Genomic DNA, 24,972 nt, shown 5'->3' on the forward strand with positions numbered 1-24,972 from the left:
TCTGCGGCAGGAGGTTTTAAAGGGGAAGGAAGCTGCGAGGTTAATTTAAAATAAAGGAATAGCCGGACGTTCTCACCTAAAGGGTTAACCTCAAGTGCACGCCCACTCCAGACACTTAGCGTGTACGGGGTCCCGGAAGGTTCAGCCGGCTGGGTGTAATAATGAAGGGAGTGGAATAATGGCGCCTAACTGCAGCCAGCGCCAAGTTCAACACTTTAACCTCTTATGTGCCTGCGCCTATGGTGACACGACCATAAAAAAAAACACTGCAAATTAGGAAATGTTTTAGGGAGACAACTAGTCAGGAAGTGACTCGTTCACATATGCGTTTTGAAATAGGTTTCTCACTAAAGCGTTTTTTTTTGTTTTTTTTTTTGCAGCCTTCTGATTGGACAGCGCCTTTTCAGACTTTTTCTACTTTCATCTTTTTTTCCTCGTGTTTTGTTTTTCAAAAACACAAAAAACAAACTCTTCACATGAACAGTAAAGTGGATTTCCCATAGAATTGAATTGAAGTCCAAGCGTTTTTTGAAGATTTGCTCTCACCTACTGTATCCTCACCCATCCCTTGTAGATTGTGAGCCTTCGCGGGCAGGGTCCTCTCTGCTCCTGTACCAGTTATGACTTGTATTGTTTAAGATTATTGTACTTGTTTTCATTATGTATACCCCTCCTCACATGTAAAGCGCCATGGAATAAATGGCGCTATAACAATAAATAATAATAATAAAATACCTCAGTGTGAACAGAGACTAAGTTTCTCTGCAGATGATGACGTTTTCATGGGGGGACAAAAACCTTTTGCGTTCTCCAGTGTCAGGAAAGGCTCCTTTTTACCTTGAAGCGTTGTTTCCAGGCTTTTGATTGGACGGTTGCTAGTTTGGAGCATTTTCCATCAGTCGCTCGGAGAATTGACGTCCATTTTCTTTTCTCCAGCCTGATATTTTTCAAAACCTGAAGGAAAATGCTCCAAAGTCTCTAACATATGGAGAGCAATAAAAGAATAGGAAGAGTCGAGCAGAAACTTTCCCAAATACTCCGAAAGTCATGTGCGCAGAGGTTTCTCGACTTGTTTGAGCGGAAACTCTCTGGATCTCAAAACTATTGAAAACTTTTGAATGCAAAATCCCAAGATCTTAAAGGGACACTGTCACCTGAATTTGGAGGGAACAATCTTTAGCCATGGAGGCGGGGTTTTTGGGTGTTTGATTCACCCTTTCCTTACCCCCTGGCTGCATGCTGGCTGCAATATTGGATTAAAGTTCATTCTCTGTCCTCCATAGGACACGCCTGTGCAAGGCAAGATTGTCGTGTGCAGGCGTGTACTACGGAGGACAGAGAATGAACTTCAATCCAATATTGCAGCCAGCATGCAGCCAGCGGGTAAGGAAAGGGTGAATCAAACACCCAAAAACCCCGCCTCCATGGCTAAAGATTGTTCCCTCCAAATTCAGGTGACAGTGTCCCTTTAAAGGGGTCGTCCACTACTAAGACAAACCCGTCTAGACCCAAATGTTTGGCCCCAATAAAATTAAAAACCTACACCCACCACCTGTGTCGGCACTCGCGGTCCTGGAGCTCTCGTCTGTGGACATTATTAATGAGAAAAAAATGATTTTTTTTTTTAATTTACTAAATGGCTGCAATGAAACAAAGAGTGAAAAATTTAAAGGGGTCTGGATACTTTCCGTACCCACTGTATATGCCGCTCATAGGGCAGATGTTGGCTGTGTTATTCAGCCGCCACCTCCCCATAAATCAGCAACTGGAGTCAGTTCTTATTACTATTTAACCATTTCAATTAATCAACAGTATTTAAAGGGATTGTTTGACACATGCAAAAACATTCAAATGACTAGAAGAGCCTGCACAAACCTCCATAGCGGTCTGTGCTGGATGCAGGGCTGCTGGAAGGGGAGCATGCCTCCATTTATTATTTTCAAAATATTCCTGCCTGAAAAAATATTTTCATCTCCCGACAACCCCTTTAAGTTGATTGATACTAGTAGCGCTTTCTTTAAGACACCCATCCCTGACTTGGTGATTGAGGAGCGCCAAGGGGTTGCCATCACCCACATCGCTGCCATGTTGGTGCTCCGAATAGGAGACTCTGACTTCTACTATATACTGCAATATACGGAACTACTGGCGTTTATAGTACAAGCAACCAAATGGTGGCGGCTCCAACGTCTCGAAGGGGAGTAACGAAAAAAGTGAAGATTTATAAATCTAAACATGGAATAAAAAATGAATCTGTGCCTAGAAGAGGTTAAACTGACATCATTTTTTACAAAATGTCAATTTATTTTTTCCAGAGTGTAAAAGTTTCAAAGTGTCTCTAGAATGGAAATAGAAATCTTTGGCGATCTGCAGTCAGTGGATAAATTCAACAAAGGTACAGGATGTTCACTGGATTACAGGTGAGTGCAGTCTAGTGCTCTCTGTTATCAGCCTGCAGACAGGCAATCATCAAGTACTGACATATCTGACTGCAGCTCTATAGACTGGGAGCAGTGTCAGGCTCAGGTACAGCAGTCTCCTGCTATATACTGGGGGCAGTGTCAGTCTCAGGTACAGCAGCCTCCTGCTATAGACTGGGGGCAGTGTCAGGCTCAGGTACAGCAGTCTCCTGCTATAGACTGGGGGCAGTGTCAGGCTCAGGTACAGCGGCCTCCTGCTATAGACTGGGGGCAGTGTCAGGCTCAGGTACAGCAGCCTCCTGCTATAGACTGAGGGCAGTGTCAGGCTCAGGTACAGCGGCCTCCTGCTATAGACTGGGGGCAGTGTCAGTCTCAGGTACAGCAGTCTCCTGCTATAGACTGGGGGCAGTGTCAGGCTCAGGTACAGCAGCCTCCAGCTATAGACTGGGAGCAGTGTCAGGCTCAGGTACAGCAGCCTCCTGCTATAGAATGGAGCAGTGTCAGGCTCAGGTACAGCAGCCTCCTGCTATAGAATGGAGCAGTGTCAGGCTCAGGTACAGCAGTCTCCTGCTATAGACTGGGGGCAGTGTCAGGCTCAGGTACAGCGGCCTCCTGCTATAGACTGGGGGCAGTGTCAGGCTCAGGTACAGCGGCCTCCTGCTATAGACTGGGGGCAGTGTCAGGCTCAGGTACAGCAGCCTCCTGCTATAGACTGGGGGCAGTGTCAGGCTCAGGTACAGCAGCCTCCTGCTATAGAATGGAGCAGTGTCAGGCTCAGGTACAGCAGTCTCCTGCTATAGACTGGGGGCAGTGTCAGGCTCAGGTACAGCGGCCTCCTGCTATAGACTGGGGGCAGTGTCAGGCTCAGGTACAGCAGTCTCCTGCTATAGACTGGGGGCAGTGTCAGGCTCAGGTACAGCAGCCTCCTGCTATAGACTGAGGGCAGTGTCAGGCTCAGGTACAGCAGCCTCCTGCTATAGACTGGGGGCAGTGTCAGGCTCAGGTACAGCAGTCTCCTGCTATAGACTGGGGGCAGTGTCAGGCTCAGGTACAGCAGTCTCCTGCTATAGACTGGGGGCAGTGTCAGGCTCAGGTACAGCAGCCTCCAGCTATAGACTGGGGGCAGTGTCAGGCTCAGGTACAGCAGCCTCCTGCTATAGACTGGGGGCAGTGTCAGGCTCAGGTACAGCAGTCTCCTGCTATAGACTGGGGGCAGTGTCAGGCTCAGGTACAGCAGCCTCCTGCTATAGACTGGGGGCAGTGTCAGGCTCAGGTACAGCAGCCTCCTGCTATAGACTGGGAGCAGTGTCAGGCTCAGGTACAGCAGCCTCCTGCTATAGACTGGGAGCAGTGTCAGGCTCAGGTACAGCAGTCTCCTGCTATAGACTGGGGGCAGTGTCAGGCTCAGGTACAGCAGCCTCCTGCTATAGACTGGGAGCAGTGTCAGGCTCAGGTACAGCAGCCTCCTGCTATAGACTGGAGCAGTGTCAGGCTCAGGTACAGCAGCCTCCAGCTATAGACTGGAGCAGTGTCAGGCTCAGGTACAGCAGCCTCCAGCTATAGACTGGGAGCAGTGTCAGGCTCAGGTACAGCAGCCTCCTGCTATAGACTGGGGGCAGTGTCAGGCTCAGGTACAGCAGCCTCCTGCTATAGACTGGGGGCAGTGTCAGGCTCAGGTACAGCAGCCTCCTGCTATAGACTGGGGGCAGTGTCAGGCTCAGGTACAGCAGCCTCCTGCTATAGACTGGGGGCAGTGTCAGGCTCAGGTACAGCAGCCTCCTGCTATAGACTGGGGGCAGTGTCAGTCTCAGGTACAGCAGCCTCCTGCTATAGACTGGGGGCAGTGTCAGGCTCAGGTACAGCGGCCTCCAGCTATAGACTGGAGCAGTGTCAGGTTCAGGTACAGCAGCCTCCTGCTATAGACTGGGGGCAGTGTCAGGCTCAGGTACAGCAGCCTCCTGCTATAGACTGGGAGCAGTGTCAGGCTCAGGTACAGCAGTCTCCTGCTATAGACTGGGGGCAGTGTCAGGCTCAGGTACAGCAGCCTCCTGCTATAGACTGGGAGCAGTGTCAGGCTCAGGTACAGCAGCCTCCAGCTATAGACTGGTGGCAGTGTCAGGCTCAGGTACAGCAGCCTCCTGCTATAGACTGGGGGCAGTGTCAGGCTCAGGTACAGCAGTCTCCTGCTATAGACTGGGGGCAGTGTCAGGCTCAGGTACAGCAGCCTCCAGCTATAGACTGGGAGCAGTGTCAGGCTCAGGTACAGCAGTCTCCTGCTATAGACTGGGGGCAGTGTCAGGCTCAGGTACAGCAGCCTCCAGCTATAGACTGGGGGCAGTGTCAGGCTCAGGTACAGCAGCCTCCAGCTATAGACTGGGGGCAGTGTCAGGCTCAGGTACAGCAGCCTCCAGCTATAGACTGGGGGCAGTGTCAGTCTCAGGTACAGCAGCCTACTGCTATAGACTGGGAGCAGTGTCAGGCTCAGGTACAGCAGCCTCCTGCTATAGACTGGGGGCAGTGTCAGGCTCAGGTACAGCAGCCTCCAGCTATAGACTGGGGGCAGTGTCAGGCTCAGGTACAGCAGCCTCCAGCTATAGACTGGGGGCAGTGTCAGTCTCAGGTACAGCAGCCTCCAGCTATAGACTGGGAGCAGTGTCAGGCTCAGGTACAGCAGCCTCCTGCTATAGACTGGGGGCAGTGTCAGGCTCAGGTACAGCAGTCTCCTGCTATAGACTGGGGGCAGTGTCAGGCTCAGGTACAGCAGCCTCCAGCTATAGACTGGGGGCAGTGTCAGGCTCAGGTACAGCAGCCTCCAGCTATAGACTGGGGGCAGTGTCAGGCTCAGGTACAGCAGTCTCCTGCTATAGACTGGGGGCAGTGTCAGGCTCAGGTACAGCGGCCTCCTGCTATAGACTGGGGGCAGTGTCAGGCTCAGGTACAGCGGCCTCCTGCTATAGACTGGGGGCAGTGTCAGGCTCAGGTACAGCAGCCTCCAGCTATAGACTGGGGGCAGTGTCAGGCTCAGGTACAGCAGCCTCCAGCTATAGACTGGGGGCAGTGTCAGGCTCAGGTACAGCAGCCTCCAGCTATAGACTGGGGGCAGTGTCAGTCTCAGGTACAGCAGCCTCCAGCTATAGACTGGGAGCAGTGTCAGGCTCAGGTACAGCAGCCTCCTGCTATAGACTGGGGGCAGTGTCAGGCTCAGGTACAGCAGCCTCCTGCTATAGACTGGGGGCAGTGTCAGGCTCAGGTACAGCAGTCTCCTGCTATAGACTGGGGGCAGTGTCAGGCTCAGGTACAGCAGCCTCCTGCTATAGACTGGGAGCAGTGTCAGGCTCAGGTACAGCAGCCTCCAGCTATAGACTGGAGCAGTGTCAGGCTCAGGTACAGCGGCCTCCTCCTCCTCTGCACCTCCCTGGGAGAGAGAAAAGGAGGCAGCGCCCTCTGATGACGTCAGTGCAGCGCGCCCGGTGTTTATGTGCTGACACTTCCGCTCCTCCTTGGAGGCACCAGAGGTAGCCCCGCCCCATCCTCCCAAATCACGTGATACTGTAGGACGCCGTCTCACCCAACGTAAACAAAGGCAGTGACATGGCTGCAGCCCCGGATACTGATAGTGCAGAGGTATGTACAGTACACTGACACAGGGACTACAAGTCTCAGCCCAACACCAGCTATTATTATGGCTGTGTATTAGGAGGAGGACGGGGCTGTGTCCTGATCCCTGTGTATTAGGAGGAGGATTGGGCCGTGTCCTGATGGCTGTGTATTAGGAGGAGGACGGGGCCGTGTCCTGATCCCTGTGTATTAGGAGGAGGACGGGGCCGTGTCCTGATGTCTGTGTATTAGGAGGAGGACGGGGCCGTGTCCTGATGTCTGTATATTAGGAGGACGGGGCTGTGTCCTGATCCCTGTGTATTAGGAGGAGGATGGGGCCGTGTCCTGATGTCTGTATATTAGGAGGACGGGACCGTGTCCTGATGGCTGTGTATTAGGAGGAGGACGGGGCCGTGTCCTGATGTCTGTATATTAGGAGGACGGGGCTGTGTCCTGATCCCTGTGTATTAGGAGGAGGACGGGGCCGTGTCCTGATGTCTGTATATTAGGAGGACGGGACCGTGTCCTGATGTCTGTGTATTAGGAGGAGGACGGGGCCGTGTCCTGATCCCTGTGTATTAGGAGGAGGACGGGGCCGTGTCCTGATCCCTGTGTATTAGGAGGAGGATGGGGCCGTGTCCTGATGTCTGTGTATTAGGAGGACGGGACCGTGTCCTGATGTCTGTATTAGGAGGAGGACGGGGCCCTGTCCTGATCCCTGTGTATTAGGAGGAGGACGGGGCCCTGTCCTGATCCCTGTGTATTAGGAGGAGGACGGGGCCGTGTCCTGATGTCTGTATATTAGGAGGACGGGGCTGTGTCCTGATCCCTGTGTATTAGGAGGAGGACGGGGCCGTGTCCTGATCCCTGTGTATTAGGAGGAGGATGGGGCCGTGTCCTGATGTCTGTATATTAGGAGGACGGGACCGTGTCCTGATGTCTGTGTATTAGGAGGAGAACGGGGCCCTGTCCTGATCCCTGTGTATTAGGAGGAGGACGGGGCCCTGTCCTGATCCCTGTGTATTAGGAGGAGGACGGGGCTGTGTCCTGATCCCTGTGTATTAGGAGGAGGACGGGGCTGTGTCCTGATCCCTGTGTATTAGGAGGAGGACGGGGCTGTGTCCTGATCCCTGTGTATTAGGAGGAGGACGGGGTCGTGTCCTGATGTCTGTGTATTTGGAGGAGGACGGGGCCGTGTCCTGATCCCTGTGTATTTGGAGGAGGACGGGGTCGTGTCCTGATGTCTGTGTATTTGGAGGAGGACGGGGCAGTGTCCTGATGTCTGTGTATGAGGCGCAGCAGCGGTTCCTGTATTGCTCCGATTATACTATTGGACTTTTATTACTTTTGTTACTTGATATTCCATTTCTTTCAGGACTCGTTGTCTTCCAATCCTCTTGTGAAGTCCTAGACATCTGACGCGATGGGTCGTCTGGATGATCAGGCAAAGCACAGGATTGTGGTGTTGAGGAAAGCCGGTCTAAGCTTTCGGAAAATCAAGAAGGTCCTTGAGCTTGACAATATAAAGGTGACACCACAAGCAATCTACCTCTTCTTGAAACGCAAGAATATTGAACCTGAGAAGTCTAGCGCTTCACCACAAAACCTTCCTGCAAAGGGACAACCGTGGGAACAGGCCCAGCTCTGGAGACTTCTGCAGGACAATGGTGGTCAGAGAAAAGAGAAGGGTCCTCAGGTTCCCAATGCACAGCCAACTCCAAACGTAAAACCGCAAGAGGACACAGAGGGAAGGATTAAAATTGTGAGCGTGACGTCTCTTTCTCAGGGAAATCCTTCCCTGGAGCCGCCGACCAATGCTCCGAGGACTGCGCCTCAGGCCGTGACCCAAGCACAGAGGGTGCAGGAGATGCGTGAGTATTGTGAAGTGTATGCCGAAATGCTGCTGAGTCATCACATGGTCTATGTGACTGGAGACCTTGTTGTGGAGGCAGGTGGGAGATTCATACCTTAAAATACTAACTATTTCCCATTTACATTGTAAGGACCCGGTGCTATTCGTGCTGTCCAGCATCCACTGCCAAGTGTACCTCGTCCCAACCCTACATATCTGACATCTTATAATCACAACAATGGGAGAGCAAGGACTCCCCTCCTCACCCCCAGGAACCCAGCACTTCTGGTCACGAAGAAGCTGGTAGACAAAGCCATCATCCTACAGAAGAAGGTAAAGTGAGGAACCTACTGCAAACCGGGCCAGGTTGTCTGGGGCTTCACATATTGATGGTCTCTGTAGACACTGGGCAGCCCCACCGATCAGCGGATATCTGCCAGAATGATGTGGTGCCAGATGTACTACCCCCCCCCATACACACACACACACATCTGTCACACATTTATAACCCGCAGGTCAGCAATGTGCGAGCCCCAGACCCATACCCATAGCTTTGAGAAAGTGAAATGCTTTTTCTTGCTTTGTTACTAGGTAATATTTCAAAATGGAAGTCAACCCTTGAATCCAGGAGGACAGTATCCACTTCCGGCAACAAGCCAGCAGCATGATGTAAGCCAGGCGGCCAAAGTCAGTACTCAGGTATGAATAACTGGGAAGGGAAAGGGTACGGGTCTAATACCAATTCATACTGCTCAGTGAATCATCTGTGCAATCCAAAGACCATGGTGAACAATCAGACTTAATACTTTCTATTACCTAATAAGTTAGTATTGTTCCTGGTGATCTAGTGGTTTTCATATAATTATGTGTAGTAGCTGTTGAAGTTAATATTGTTACCCCTGGATTCTAGCAGGCTCTTGGCCCTTATCCCTGGATTTCTAGCGGGGCTCATGGTCCTAATCCCTGGATTTTTGTCAAGGCTTGTGGCCCCCATCCATGGGGTTCTTTCGGGGCTTGTGGCCCCTATCTGCAGGGTTCTTGCGGGGCTCGTGGCCCCCATCCGTGGGATTCTTGCTGGACTCATGGCACCCATCCCTGGCGGGGCTCGCGGCCCCCATCCCTGGCGCTCTGGCGGGGCTCATGGCTCCCATCCCTGGCACATTGGTGGGGCTCGAGGCCTCCATCTCTGGCGCTCTTACGGGGCTCGTGGCCCCCATCCCTGGCGCTCTGATGGGGCTCATGGCTCCCATCCCTGGCACTTTGATGGGGCTCGCGGCCCCCATCCCTGGCGCTCTGATGGGGCTCGCGGCCCCCATCCCTGGCGCTGTGACGGGGCTCGCGGCCCCCATCCCTGGCGCTGTGATGGGGCTTCTGGTCCCCATCCCTGGCGCTCTGACGGGGCTCGCGGCCCCCATACCTGGCGCAGCTCGCGGGCCCCATCCCTGGTGCTCTAGCGGGGCTCATGGCTCCCATCCCTGGCACTTTGATGGGGCTCGCGGCCCCCATCCCTGGCGCTCTGATGGGGCTCGCGGCCCCCATCCCTGGCGCTGTGACGGGGCTCGCGGCCCCCATCCCTGGCGCTGTGATGGGGCTTCTGGTCCCCATCCCTGGCGCTCTGACGGGGCTCGCGGCCCCCATACCTGGCGCAGCTCGCGGGCCCCCATCCCTGGTGCTCTAGCGGGGCTCGCGGCCCCCATCCCTGGCGCTCTGACAGGACTTGTGGCCCCCATCCCTGGCGCTCTGATGGGGCTCGCGGCCCCCATCCCTGGCGCTGTGACGGGGCTTCTGGTCCCCATCCCTGGCGCTCTGGCGGGGCTCGCGGCCCCCATCCCTGGCGCTCTGGCGGGGCTCGCGGCCCCCATCCCTGGCGCTCTGGTGGGGCTCACCCCATCTCTGGCGCGTTGGAAGGCTTGTGGCCTCCATCCCTGCAGTTCTGGTGGGGCTTGTGACTCCATCTTGTGCAGATAGTCTGGTGGTACCATTAAGTGTTTAGTGGGGGTAATAATACCACGTTAGTGTGTTTATATTTACATCCAAGCGGTCTTGATTGGTGATGATATGTCCCTGGTGTCCTAGTGTTCGGGCACCTTGCAGTTCTCAGCAGAAGCTTTGTGCTTGGGATGATGAAAAGCTAAACATTATATTCTAGCTGCTTTCTGCCGGTCACTTGTATGAATTGTCATACTCTTCTCCGCTTTTGCTCACCAGCTAAAAGACGCCAGCACACAGACGGTACCCGCATTTCCTCCAGGAAGGCCAGAAACCAATGTGGAGCAATTGGACTCCATAAGAGGGGAGCTTCACAGACTGACACAAGTCATGCAGACTCTTATAGAGAGGCAAAATCGGTGGGAACAAGAACAAATGAGACAACGACAATGCAACCACCAAGAGGTATTGTCACAGATCCAGCAGCTGGGGGCAAAGATTTCTCAAACCTGCATGCCCTTGAGTAATAGCCAAGAGACTGATGCTCACTTGCCCGATTTTGGGCATTTTAAGATGGAACTTTTTTGAAGAAGCAGCCACATAAATCATGGTGGACAGAAGATCTCCAGACCAGAGGGCTCCATCTTTTATACGAGGCTTTGTTCTTCTATATTCTTCTGTAGCTGCGTTTCTTTTGTAGATGGATCCACCGGAGAAGCAGGAGAACTCTGCACGCACAATGGTATCATTTGATCATACTCTTCTCTGCTGCTCCCACTAGAAACCGAGACAAGTCCGATCTCCAGGATAATAAAGGCGTAATCACAGCTTGGACATCTATAGCTAACAAGTAGAGGGAGCCACGTCTATCGGTCAGCTATTGTGCAAGTGAGTGGAGAGCTGCACATCCGCAGTTACCTCTATATTCCTAGCACCCATGAAAGGGCCCTATTTTGGAGATAAGTGTGGGGTCCCAATGATTAGACCCCCATCTATCAGACATTTATGATATTTAAAAATGTCCAAGGTGCAGTATAGCCCTTTAAAGGGACACAGAAAATAAACCAGGGGATAATACACCTAATACTAGGTATATATTATAGTTGAGTAACTTTTTAAAGAATTAGTGTCACGTACTCCTCCATTTATATAAAAGTGTCTTCTGCGTTAGCTGCGCGTTAAGGTGCTGTCTCACAAAGGACATATAGACATCATAAAGGGGCACTCCTCCTATAAGAAATGTGTACGAGTTGTTCCTGGTCTGTCAGATATATCTGCCTGTGTATAAGTCCTCATTCAGATGTCTGTGCAGCATGGTCGGAGTATGCACGGAGCAGCCGCACGTGACCCGGACTTGACAGCCTCATAGGCATATGTATGTACAGTACAGACCAAAAGTTTGGACACACCTCATTTAAAGATTTTTCTGTATTTTCATGACTATGAAAATTGTAAATTCACACTGAAGGCATCAAAACTATGAATTAACACATGTGGAATTATATACTTAACAAAAAAGTGTGAAACAACTGAAATTATGTCTTCTATTCTAGGTTCTTCAAAGTAGCCACCTTTTGCTTTGATGACTGCTTTGCACACTATTGGCATTCTCTTGATGAGCTTCAAGAGGTAGTCACCGGGAATGGTTTTCACTTCACAGGTGTGCCCTGTCAGGTTTAATAAGTGTGATGTCTTGCCTTATAAATGGGGTTGGGACCATCAGTTGTGTTGTGCAGGAGTCTGGTGGATACACAGCTGATAGTCCTACTGAATAGACTGTTAGAATTTGTATTATAGCAAGAAAAAAGCAGCTAAGTAAAGAAAAACTAGTAGCCATCATTACTTTAAGAAATCAAGGTCAGTCAGTCTGAAAAATTGGGAAAACTTTGAAAGTGTCCCCAAGTGCAGTTGCAAAAACCATCAAGCGCTACAAAGAAACTGGCTCACATGAGGACTGCCCCAGGAAAGGAAGACCAAGAGTCACCTCTGCTTCTGAGGATAAATTTATCCAAGTTACCAGCCTCAGAAATCGCAGGTTAACAGCAGCTCAGATTAGAGACCAGGTCAATGCCACACAGAGTTCTAGCAGCAGACACATCTCTACAACAACTGTTAAGAGGAGACTTAGTGCAGCAGGCCTTCATGGTAAAATAGCTGCTAGGATACCACTGCTAAGGACAGGCAACAAGCAGAAGGGACTTGTTTGGGCTAAAGAACACAAGGAATGGACATTAGACCAGTGGAAATCTGTGCTTTGGTCTGATGAGTCCAAATTTGAGATCTTTGGTTCCAACCACCGTGTCTTTGTGCGACGCAGAAAAGGTGAACGGATGGACTCTACATGCCTGGTTCCCACCGTGAAGCATGGAGGAGTTGGTGTGATGGTGTGGGGGTGCTTTACTGGTGACACTGTTGGGGATTTATTCAAAATTGAAGGCATACTGAACCAGCATGGCTACCACAGCATCTTGCAGCGACAGGCTATTCCATCCGGTTTACGTTTAGTTGGACCATCATTTATTTTTCAACAGGACAATGACCCCAAACATACCTCCAGGCTGTGTAAGGGCTATTTGACCAAGAAGGAGAGTGATGGGGTGCTACGCCAGATGACCTGGCCTCCACAGTCACCAGACCTGAACCCAATCGAGATGGTTTGGGGTGAGCTGGACCGCAGAGTGAAGGCAAAAGGGCCAACAAGTGCTAAGCATCTCTGGGAACTCCTTCAAGATTGTTGGAAGACCATTCCTGGTGACTACCTCTTGAAGCTCATCAAAAGAATGCCAAGAGTGTGCAAAGCAGTCATCAAAGCAAAAGGTGGCTACTTTGAAGAACCTAGAATATAAGATATAATTTCAGTTGTTTCACACTTTTTTGTTGAGTATATAATTCCACTTGTGTTAATTCATAGTTTTGATGCCTTCAGTGTGAATGTACAATTTTCATAGTCATGAAAATACAGAAAAATCTCTAAATGAGAAGGTGTGTCCAAACTTTTGGTCTGCACTGTGAGTTGTCGGTCGGGAGAACTTTGGCCGGTCCGTACAAGGTCTGTTCATCACAAAAATCTGAATTTAGCCTTGGGTTAAGTTCCCACGATTCCAATACACTGCAGATTTTTCACCTTTTGCAATGTAAATGGTGAAATGTGCTTTAAAACTGTATCATTTCCAAACGTAATCAGCAGATTACATGTGTCTTCTACCGCTTTGGAAAGTCTGCAGACCTGATGATGACCCCCTTACAGGGACAGTCGTTCATCATCGGGAAAAATGCCCCCCCCCCAAAAAAAAAAAAAAATGTTTCTACTCTTCCCAGGCCAAGAGTGGATCCAAAAGGAAAGGGACGTATACTTCTTCCCACTGGGATCCACTTCTGGCTTTCGGTCTGTAAAACTGCAGGTGTGATTCCCGCCTTATACGGCTGCTCCATACCAGGTGAGAAAGTCCGCATGCCTCCCTCTCTCTTACAAGCCATTGACTAGATCATTACATTCAGGTAAGATCACAGAATTCCTTTCTTACTTTTATAATTCCATTGAGAAGAACGGAAATGATGACATTTTTTAGGGGGAAAAAATCTAATTTGTAAATGAAATATTATGTGATGATTTTATAAATGATTCTTTACCTGCAAAAAGCTCCATATACTTGTAAGGTTTGAAAAATAAAAAGGTTTTATTTGATGTTTTCTTTCTCCTTTTTTTATGTCCTCTTTTTATTGATAGAGAATAGTAATGAGCGAATATACTCGTTACTCGAGATTTCTCGAGCACGCTCGGGGGTCCTCCGAGTATTTTTTAGTGCTCGGAGTTTTAGTTTTTCTTGCCGCAGCTGAATGATTTACAGCTACTAGCCAGCTTGATTACATGTGGGGATTCCCTAGCAACCAGGCAACCCCCACATGTACTTATGCTGGCTAACAGATGTAAATCATTCGGCTGCGGCGATGAAAACTAAATCTCCGAGCACTAAAAAATACTCGGAGGACCCCCGAGCGTGCTCGAGAAATCTCAAGTAACGAGTATATTCGCTCATCACTAATAGAGATGAGCAAAAAGTTTTGAACTACCCTGGCCCTCCATGCCAACCAGATGAGGGTAGTATTACTTATGCCCTGACCATCCTCTACCTGCGTGCTGCTTCCGCTTACAAGGACCCCTGCGAAGTCCTATGATGACCTGAGCACCTAGTAAGTGGCAGAGGATTGCCGGTATGGAAGTTCGCACTGCCCCGGTCCAGCTGCCACGAAGGACTGAACTAGACGCCGGATCAGGGTAGTTTGAAACTTTTTGCTTATCTCTATTGACTTCCATGAGGGCTGTATACAGCGAACCGTGTGGGGTGGACAGGTAAAATGTGGTATTACACACCAGCCATATAGTAAATGGATTGGCTGGACCGTCACAGTGAGATCGGCTCCATAAAGTCTGGATAATGGAGGGGGTCCTATGCCCCTTTGTGATGTGCATGGGCTCTATAAAAGAAAGTGGTCTTGTCTATAGAGATTACATATTTTGGGGTCCGCAACAATTGGATTTATTCCACTGATCCAACAGCCGTAACGTACCACGATGTGGGCTTTGGCCAGTTGGTTTATCCTACATGTTCTTCTTTTATGGCCTACATCACACACATCTACTTCTATTATTTTATTTTTTTTTAATATTAAAAACTAATATTCTTGTTTAAAAAAATAATCATGTCCTTCAACTCGAAAACCTGAAGAAATCTTCAAGGTTACTAAACTTCCATTTTGTCAAAAGTGACTTCTATTGACCTGCGATTTGGAACCAAAGGACTGAATGTCCTTCAAATGTTTCCTCCATGAAGAACAAGTTTTGTCCCTCAGACATAAAATATGGATATTTTTAGTATGACCACAGTCTACTTCTAAGACCAGAAGAATGATGACAAGTTCAGATCTCTGAGAAGATGGAGGAAAATCCGAGATCCCTTTTCAGTCCAAAATTTGGTTGTCTTACAGTTTGGGATTAGGTATAATCCAGACTAAGGGTCTATCTCTTTCCAAGGCGTTGTCATGTCTGCTCCAGGTCCTTCTAGTAATAATTGTTTTCTTGTATAAGAGTTCCTCCAAGGAAGAAGGAAGAGTTTTACAGAAGAGACCGTGAGGACAACGCTAAGCCTAATGGAAGTCCAACCTTTGGTCCTGGACATGGCTGATCTTGAGACGAGTCCCACGTCTGTAGGCCGCCTTCCTTCCTCTAGATCTTCAGTAGTCGGAGGTTAACTCTGTGTGTAGATTCATTTCCATGGTTGTGTAGTTCTGAGGGGCCCTGGAAAATAAATGTCAATTTATGAAGGTTTTAGATACAATAAAAATTATTTCACGATGGGCAAACAATATGTAATTTATATTATTATTTATTATTACACCTGCTGTTGGTGTCTCCTCCGAATCTACAAATGGTTTTAGTGAAAAATAAGAAACATGAAGTCCGAAGTTTATTTTATTACATAAACGCCCGCCTAAACCATAAGGAAAATTTCCATTTTTACACTTTAGTTTTTTTCCCTTCACATAATTTCTATCTTTTATCCATCATATCCATATGAGAGTTTGTGTCATTTTTTTGTGGGACACGTTGCAGTTTACTATCCCGAAAAGTGAAAGCCAATTCAAGTGGGATCAAATCTGGAAAAAAAAACTGCAATTTCATCTCTGTTTTTTGGGGGGCTTTATTTTTACTGCGTTCATTCGGCGGTAAAAATGACTTGGTAACATGATTTTTCAGATCGGTACAATGATGGCGATATCAAACAAAACTGTATAGTGTTTATTATATTTTAGTGGCTTAAAAAAAAATCCATTTTGTTTAACCCCTTAGAGACCAGGCCAATTTTTACAATTCTGACCACTGTCCCTTTATGAGATTATAGCTCTCGAACGTATCACCGAATCCCGCTGATTCTGAGACTGTTTTTTTTTTTTCGGGACATATTGTACTTCATGTTAGTGGTAAAATTTCTTCGATATGACTTGTTTATTTATGAAAAAAATGGTAATTTTGCAAACATGTTGAAAATTTTGCAATTTTCTAAATTTTAATTTTTGTGCCTTTAAATCAGCGAGCCATATCACACAAAATAGTTAATAAATAACATTTCCCACATGTCAACTTTACATCAGAACAATTTTGGAAACAATTTTTTTTTTGTTAGGAAGTTATAAGGGTTAAAAGTTGACCATCGATTTTTCATTTTTCCAACAAAATTTACAAAACCACTTTTTTTTTAGGGACCACCTCACATTTGAAGTGAGTTTGGGTGGGGGTCAATATGACAGAAAATACCCAAAAGTGACACCATTCTAAAATCTGCACCCCTCAAGGTGCGCAAAACTACATTCAAGAAGTTTATTAACCCTTCAGGTGCTTCACAAGAACTAAAGCAAATGTGGAAGGAAAAAAAATGAGCATTTTACCTTTTCACCAAAAATTTACTTTTGACCCAATAAAATGGGCCACAAAATTTGTTGTGCAATTTCTCTTGAGTTTTTCCAATACTCCGTACATGGGGGGAAAACCACTCTTTGCGCACATGGCAGGGCTCAGAAAAGAGGGAGCACAGTTTGACTTTTTGAGCCCAAAATTGCCCGTTAAAAAACGGCGCTGAGGAATAAGTACCCTTCACTGCCACCGTTAAAAGGCGTATCGGCGGTCGTTAAGGGGTTAAAAATAAGAAAAAGTTTGGATTTGCCATTTACAGACCCCATAACCTTTTGGGTGAGGGTTTTTGGCTTGTCTAATGAGTGGCGAGCTGTTGTTTTCATAGGTATTGTGGGGTAGATACGCTACTTTGAACCATTTTTGTTGCATTTTGGATCAGAAAGTGCAGCAACCGAAAAAATAGCTATTACATTTCATGTTTTTTAATCATTTTATGGCATTTACCGAACGGGTTAAATAATTTTATATTTTGATCAAACTGCTAGCATGTTTATTTTTTTATTGGGCTCAAATGGTTCTACTTTGTGTATTTTTATAATTTTTATTTTATCTCCACGGTATATTTTAGTCCCTATTGAACCTGCGTCTGATCACAAATATATTGCAGTATACGAGTATTGAAGTATATAGCAAAAATCATAGCCTTTGACTTATCTTCACTGGGGCATCAAGGTTTTAGGGACAGGGACCGTCAGGAGGCGCCTGACTGACCTTGTAACCCATTGGAAATGGGCCCCCAAATAGACGCCCAACTGGGATCACACCATTTAAAAGCCACGGTCAGAGATTGACCACTAAAATATAGCAAACAGCTGCGACCAGAGCTACCTCCGATCACTGCTGTTGGAGACAAATGTGTTGTGGGAGCAGGCTCAGCACCTGAGCCCGCTCCATCCCATTCATGATGTAATCATTTAATGTGGTGTGAGATGGTGTTAATGTATCGCCCTCCCTTCCTTGTAATAAGGACGGAGATGCTGCTCAGCTAATCACTGGCCACAACGGAGAATAACCCAGCATGCAGCATCCCAAATCTCACTTTCTGGGACCCCGGAGAACGACTTGTGCTGTGATCGAGTGTGACAAAACATTCAGGATATATGCACTGCTTTACCTTTTCCGTAAATAGATTATAAATCCAATGACTCCACATATCATGAGCAGTAACAGCAGCACCAGGAGGGAGATTTGCCACGATTTAAAGGATCCTGGAAACATAAATACAAATATTATTCTACATCAGGACAAGAAAAAAGTTGTAAATGTTTTTTTCTGTAGCTCACTAAAAATTAGAAATCTGGCTTTTCCTACACTGGTCACTGAGGCTTTTTTGAATCCGACTTCCTGTTTCAGGAAACAACACATGTACATTAGCAGCAACAAGTCAACTTTGATGCATCTAATGAGCGTGTACAAAGGTCATTGTGAAGGGAGGAAAAGGAGAGCTGCGATATCACCTTTTTTTTTTATTACTGGTTCCTTTTATCAGTTGTGTATAGAGGTGTTACCTGTCATTGTTCAGGGGCGGATTATAATGGGGTCAATCTGGGCTGTAGCCCAGGGCCCAGTGGTGTGCGGGGGCCCTGGGCTACCGCTCAGATTGCCCGCTGCCCTGACTGGTGTATGGGCCCGGTGGGCAGAGGGGGCCTGCATCGGGCCCCGTCTCATCTGCTCACTGGGCCCCTACCAGCACTGCGGCAGTTAAACGCTATTGATGTGCGGGCGCGCGCCCGCACGTCAATAGTTAACAGCCACCAGCCAATCAGAGGCTGGCAGCTGACATCAGCCGCAGCACGCACATCACTGGCATCTGATGTCATTGTCAGTCGCTGGCGAGTGCGCGCTTCAGCTGCATGGAGAGAGCTTTGCCGAAGGAGCACGGACAGGTGAGGATAACTCTTTTTTTAATTATTATTGCGAACGGCAATCCGGGGGGCCCGGGCCAGTATGCTGGACACTGGGGGCAGAGATGCTGGACACATTGGAGGCAATATGCTGGACACACTGGGGGCAATATGCTGGACACACTGGGAGCAATATGCTGGACACACTGTGGGCAATATGCTGGACACACTGGGGGCAATATGCTGAACACACTGGGGGCAATATGCTGGACACACTGGGGGCAATATGCTGGACACACTGGGGGCAATATGCTGGACAAACTGGGGGCAATATGCTGGACACACTGGGGCAGATTGCTGGACACACTGGGAGCAATATGCTGGACACGCTGGGGGCAGGATGCTGGACACACTGGCGGCAATATGCTGGAGACACTGGGGCAGATTGCTGGACACTGGGGGCAATATGCTGGACACACTGGGGGCAGGATGCTGGACACATTTGGGGCAGAGATGCTGGCCACACTGGGGGCAGGACTGGAGAAATGGGCAGAATGTAGATACGAGGCATGATTGGAGACACTGGGCAGAATGAAAGACATGGGGGCAGGATGGGATCATGGGGCAGGATGGATACGATGGAGACAGATGGGGCAGGATGGGAAGAATGGATACTCATGAGGGCAGGATGGAAGAACATATGGCTGATGCCAGGAATGAGACACACGGGGCCCAGGATGGGGGATATTACTACCATAGGGGCTAATTAAGGGATATTATTATTGCAGTGATGTATTTATTTTATTTTTTGAGTATACTGTTTTAAATGGGGGGGGCGATCCTGTTACTGTGTAGAGTGACACTATGTCGCCTCTTTTTCTTAATGTGGTGTAATGTAGAAGTTGGGAAAAATTAAGTAATGTGTTCTACAAGCGGAGCTTGAGATAACTGTTATTTCCTGCAGAGACGAGGCCTGGCTGGATGAAGTGATGGCGGTCTGTGCTGGATGAAAGATGAAGGACTTCACCTAGAGACGGCACTGGTGAGTCAGTGTTACCTATACACTGACACTATGCACTGTATACTATATACTGAACTGAAGGGTAAATTGACTAGACCAATGGATGTTTGACAGGTTATAGATTCACACAGCAACTATTTTTCTGGAATAATCTGGTTCAGGTATATGATGACGCCGTTGCATGACCCCGTCACATGACCGGGGGGCCCACAGTGTCTGAACAGCCTGGGGCCCAGGCTACCCTTAATCCACCCCTGATTGTAACCCTGCCTCTGATGATACTGAGACTGCTGTAAACTCTTCCTGAAAATACAGGAAGTATGAGCCTACAATGGCCCAGTCTTTATTGTGAAAATTACAAGAATACTACATTTATTTTTTAATCATCATCATAGTATGAAACACAAAAAGCCTTTATTTTCAATAAAATAAAAAAAAATACATGTAACATAAAAACCTAATCTAGGCAAGTCATTTTGTGCTCCTATTGCCTTCCCCCATGACTTGAGGTGACAATAAAATATCTAACCCAGAAACCTTCAGTACTGAATTATATAGCACAAGTGGGACTATAAAAAAAATATTTTTAAAAATACAAAAAAAAAAGTTTGAATTGTCACCTTTTTGTTAATACAAAAATAAAGAAATAAAAAATAAACATATTTACATAGCCACATCCACACAAATCTATACTATAACGCTGGGAGCGTCACTCTGTCCGAAGCCTTTATAGACTGCGCAAGCGCCGGCGCAGTCTGAACCCCACAGAGTGATGCTCCCAGGAGATCGCGGTATGCGTAGGCACTGAACGCACACCGCGATCTCCAACGGATAGCAGGGCCTGAACTAGCGGCGATACCGGCACCTGACCCCCACAGCGCGCCGGTGTCCCCGCCTGCTCAGGCCCCCCAGCACTCAGCGCCCAGCGACGATAGGTGAGTATGGTATTTTTTTTATATATATCGCAGCAGCATATGAGGCATACACTATGGAGCATCTAATGGGGCCATCAACCATAATGGAGCAGTGTACGAGGGCATATACTATGGAGCATTTTATGGGGGCCATAAACCTTTATGGAGCAGCATACGGGGGATATAGTATGGAGCATCTTATGGGGGCCATAAACCTTTATGGAGCAGTGTACGGGTCATATAACATGGAGCATCTTATGGGGGCCATAAACCTTTATGGAGCAGTGTACGGGGCATATACTATGGAGCATCTTATGGGGGCCATAAACCTTTATGGAGCAGTGTACGGGGCATATACTATGGAGCATCTTATGGGGGCCATAAACCTTTATGGAGCAGTGTACGGGGTATATACTATGGAGCATCTTATGGGGGCCATCAACCTTTATGGAGCAGTGTACGGGGCATATACTTTGGAGCATCTTATGGGGGCCATAAACCTTTATGGAGCAGTGTACGGGGCATATAATATGGAGCATCTTATGGGGGCCATAAACCTTTATGGAGCAGTGTACGGGGCATATACTATGGAGCATCTTATGGGGGCCATAAACCTTTATGGAGCAGTGTACGGGGTATATACTATGGAGCATCTTATGGGGGCCATCAACCTTTATGGAGCAGTGTACGGGGCATATACTATGGAGCATTTTATGGGGGCCATAAACCTTTATGGAGCAGCATACGGGGGATATAGTATGGAGCATCTTATGGGGGCCATAAACCTTTATGGAGCAGTGTACGGGTCATATAACATGGAGCATCTTATGGGGGCCATAAACCTTTATGGAGCAGTGTACGGCGCATATACTATGGAGCATCTTATGGGGGCCATAAACCTTTATGGAGCAGTGTACGGGGCATATACTATGGAGCATCTTATGGGGGCCATAAACCTTTATGGAGCAGTGTACAGGGTATATACTATGGAGCATCTTATGGGGGCCATCAACCTTTATGGAGCAATGTACGGGGTATATACTATGGAGCATCTTATGGGGGCCATAAACCTTTATGGAGCAGTGTACGGGGGCATATACTTTGGAGCATCTTATGGGGGCCATAAACCTTTATGGAGCAGTGTACGGGGCATATAATATGGAGCATCTTATGGGGGCCATAAACCTTTATGGAGCAGTGTACGGGGCATATACTATGGAGCATCTTATGGGGGCCATAAACCTTTATGGAGCAGTGTACGGGGTATATACTATGGAGCATCTTATGGGGGCCATCAACCTTTATGGAGCAGTGTACGGGGTATATACTTTGGAGCATCTTATGGGGGCCATAAATCTTTATGGAGCAGCGTATGGGGCATATGGATGGGAGCAGCAAATTAAAGAATGGTGGCGCAGGATGGGAGCAGCACATGACAGAACGGGGGCGCAGGATGGGAGCAGCACATGACAGAATTGGGCAGCACATGACAGAATTGGGCAGCACATGACAGAACAGAGGTGCAGGATGGCAGCAGCACATGACAACAGGGGTGCAGGATGGAAACAGCACATGACAGAATGGGGGCACAGGATGGGAGCAGCACATGACAGAACGGGGGCGCAGGATGGCAGCAGCACATGACAGAACGGGGGCGCAGGATGGGAGCAGCACATGACAGGATGGAGGTGCAGGATGGATGCAGCACATGTCAGAATGGAGGCGCAGGATGGGTGCAGCACATGTCAGAATGGGGGCTCAGGATGGGAGCAGCACATGTCAGAATGGTGGCGCAGGATGGGAGCAGCACATGTCAGAATGCGGGCGCAGGATGGGAGCAGCACATGTCAGAATGGGGGCGCAGGATGAGTGCAGCACATGACAGAATGGAGGCGCAGGATGGGAGCAGCACATGTCAGAATGGAGGCGTAGGATGGGAGCAGCACATGACAGAATGGGGGCGCAGGATGAGTGCAGCACATGACAGAATGGGGGCGCAGGATGGGAGCAGCACATGTCAGAATGGAGGCGCAGGATGGGAGCAGCACATGTCAGAATGGGGGCGCAGGATGAGTGCAGCACATGACAGAATGGGGGCGCAGGATGGGAGCAGCACATGACAGAATGGAGGCGCAGGATGGGAGCAGCACATGTCAGAATGGAGGCGTAGGATGGGAGCAGCTCATGTCAGAATGGAGGCGCAGGATGGGAGCAGCACATGACAGAATGGGGGCGCAGGATGGGTGCAGCACATGACAGGATGGGGACGCAGGATGGAGCAGCACATACCAGGATGGAGACCATATACCAATATAAATGCTCGCCACCCGGGCGTAGAACGGGTTCAATAGCTAGTTCAATATATTGCAAGAAAAAAAAATAAAAACTGCTGTTTTTTTACTCTTCACCTCCAACAAAAAATGCAATAAAATCTACTCTACAATGGTATTAATGAAAGCAACAGCTTGGCACGCCAAAAAAACAAGCCCTGAAACAGCTTCTTCAATGGAAAAATAGAGAAAGTTTGCATTCTCGGAAAAATGGCGACACACAACAATTGTTTTTTCTTCTGAATATTTTTTAACAACTAAAAAAAATGTATAAAAAATATGTATACAAGTTGGGTATCTCTGTAATCATCCTGCCTTGGAGAATCTTGCTACCAAATAATTTTTGTCACAGATTGATCATGGCGAAAACAAATTACAAAATACTTTGGATATTTTTTTTTTTCACTTCAATCACCTTGGATTTTTTTTTCCATTTTTCCGGTACATTTATTAAGGATGTGATTGAAAATTACACCTCGTCCAGTAAACATAATAATCTCCGATTTGGCTCCGTCAACAGAAAAGTAAAAATCAAAAGTTGTGACTTTTGGAAGACTAGGAGCAAAAAAAAACAAAGTGCAAAAATTGTCAGACAGACGAGCAATACAGCAGATGATGGGATGGATATACTCGTGATATCATCCATCACTTCTGGCTGCGGACTCCTCCACCATGCCCTATAAATAACTAGGGATTAGATGTCTTCATCTAGCTCCTTCCTGTAGCAGCGGTATCAGGGAAAGTGAGCGACTGAAGGTTCGGGCCAGGAAACAGATGAGACTGCAAGTTAAAGGTCAAAATGGAAAAGAACTATGACATTCAGGAGTGCAGGATTTTGGTGGCCTTCAGAATAGATTGAGATCCATGTATGATTTAAAGGAAAAGTCTACAAATCTGATATACTGTATTATGTACAGGGCCTGGTGGGAACGGAGCATCAAATTGACTGATAAATCCATGGGATCACCTGTAGCTGCCATTCCCATGGTTTTCTCTGTCCAGGAAACTCCTGAAAAAAGAAGAAACCTGAGCTCCCCTGGAACAAACTAGAGGAAAAAGGAAAAACTTGAGCTCCCCTGGAACTAACTAGAGGAAAAAGGAGAAACCTTCTGAGCTCCCCTGGAACTAACTAGGGAAAAAAGGAGAAACCTTCTGAGCTCCCCTGGTACTAACTGGACAAAAAAGCTCCCCTGGAACTAACTAGAGAAAAAAAGAGAAACCTTCTGAGCTCCCCTGGAACTAACTAAAGGAAAAAGGAGAAACCTTCTGAGCTCCCCTGGAACTAACTAGAGAAAAAAGGAGAAACCTTCTGAGCTCCCCTGGATCTAACTAGAGGAAAAAGGAGAAACCTTCTGAGCTCCCCTGGAACTAACTAGGGAAACAAGGAGAAACCTTCTGAGCTCCTCTGGAACTAACTAGAGGAAAAAGGAGAAACCTTCTGAGCTCCCCTGGAACTAACTAGGGAAAAAAGGATAAACCTTCTGAGCTCCACTGGAATTAACTAGATGAAAAAGGAGAAACCTTCTGAGCTCCTCTGGAACTAACTAGAGGAAAAAGGAGAAACCTTCTGAGCTCCCCTGGAACTAACTGGACAAAAAAGGAAAAACCTTCTGAGCTCCCCTGGAACTAACTAGAGGAAAAAGGAGAAACCTTCTGAGCTCCCCTGGAACTAACTAGGGAAAAAAGGAGAAACCTTCTGAGCTCCCCTGGTACTAACTGGACAAAAAAGGAGAAACCTTCTGAGCTCCCCTGGAACTAACTAGGGAAAAAAGGAGAAACCTTCTGAGCTCCCCTGGTACTAGCTAGAGGAAAAAGGAGAAACCTTCTGAGCTCCCCTGGAACTAACTAGGGAAAAAAGGAGAAACCTTCTGAGCTCCCCTGGAACTAACTAGGGAAAAAGGAGAAACCTTCTGAGCTCCCCTGCTACTAACTGGACAAAAAAGCTCCCCTGGAACTAACTAGAGAAAAAAAGAGAAACCTTCTGAGCTCCCCTGGAACTAACTAGAGAAAAAAGGAGAAACCTTCTGAGCTCCCCTGGATCTAACTAGAGGAAAAAGGAGAAACCTTCTGAGCTCCCCTGGAACTAACTAGGGAAACAAGGAGAAACCTTCTGAGCTCCTCTGGAACTAACTAAAGGAAAAAGGAGAAACCTTCTGAGCTCCCCTGGAACTAACTAGAGAAAAAAGGAGAAACCTTCTGAGCTCCCCTGGATCTAACTAGAGGAAAAAGGAGAAACCTTCTGAGCTCCCCTGGAACTAACTAGGGAAACAAAGACAAACCTTCTGAGCTCCACTGGAACTAACTAGAGGAAAAAGGAGAAACCTTCTGAGCTCCTCTGGAACTAACTAGGGAAAAAAGGATAAACCTTCTGAGCTCCACTGGAATTAACTAGAGGAAAAAGGAGAAACCTTCTGAGCTCCTCTGGAACTAACTAGGGAAAAAAGGAGAAACCTTCTGAGCTCCCCTGGAACTAACTAGGGAAAAAGGAGAAACCTTCTGAGCTCCCCTGGATCTAACTAGAGGAAAAAGGAGAAACCTTCTGAGCTCCCCTGGAACTAACTAGGGAAAAAAAGACAAACCTTCTGAGCTCCACTGG

The 24,972-nt window shown here is 47.9% G+C and overlaps 2 protein-coding genes across 6 annotated transcripts in view; one reads left to right on the forward strand and one right to left on the reverse strand.

The window, feature by feature from the left end:
- Window positions 1-5,924: 5,924 nt before the first annotated feature.
- LOC138645250 (uncharacterized) lies at window positions 5,925-13,483 on the forward strand. Its single transcript, XM_069734407.1, has 5 exons — window positions 5,925-6,044; window positions 7,393-7,888; window positions 8,021-8,202; window positions 8,461-8,568; window positions 10,078-13,483. The coding sequence occupies exons 2-5, from the start codon at window positions 7,441-7,443 to the stop codon at window positions 10,384-10,386; spliced, it is 1,047 nt and encodes a 348-aa protein (XP_069590508.1). The 5' UTR covers window positions 5,925-6,044; window positions 7,393-7,440; the 3' UTR covers window positions 10,387-13,483.
- A 953-nt stretch (window positions 13,484-14,436) lies between these two features.
- The window catches only part of LOC138645251 (uncharacterized), a 47,705-nt gene continuing 37,169 nt past the window's right edge, over window positions 14,437-24,972 (reverse strand). For 2 of the 5 annotated variants that reach the window (XM_069734408.1, XM_069734409.1), the window contains 2 exons: window positions 17,382-17,475; window positions 14,437-15,094 (listed from right to left, as the gene is read on the reverse strand). In XM_069734408.1, coding sequence (XP_069590509.1) covers window positions 15,031-15,094; window positions 17,382-17,475 — 158 coding nt within the window. In that variant the 3' untranslated portion in view covers window positions 14,437-15,030. Of the gene's footprint in view, window positions 15,095-17,377; window positions 17,476-24,972 lie in introns of those variants that run through there. The other 3 variants (XM_069734410.1, XM_069734411.1, XM_069734412.1) reach the window with 2 other exon arrangements.

The sequence above is a fragment of the Ranitomeya imitator genome, chromosome 7 (genome assembly GCF_032444005.1).
Source record: "Ranitomeya imitator isolate aRanImi1 chromosome 7, aRanImi1.pri, whole genome shotgun sequence".
NCBI classification, from domain to species: domain Eukaryota; kingdom Metazoa; phylum Chordata; class Amphibia; order Anura; family Dendrobatidae; genus Ranitomeya; species Ranitomeya imitator.

Excerpts from the sequence above, each read along its gene's own strand:
- LOC138645250 (XM_069734407.1), top strand. The coding sequence starts at position 7,441 with ATGGGTCGTCTGGATGATCAGGCAAAGCACAGGATTGTGGTGTTGAGG. Across the intron at positions 8,203-8,460 it reads CCATCATCCTACAGAAGAAG|GTAATATTTCAAAATGGAAG; the intron begins GTAAAGTGAGGA and ends CTTTGTTACTAG. Across the intron at positions 8,569-10,077 it reads CGGCCAAAGTCAGTACTCAG|CTAAAAGACGCCAGCACACA; the intron begins GTATGAATAACT and ends TTTGCTCACCAG.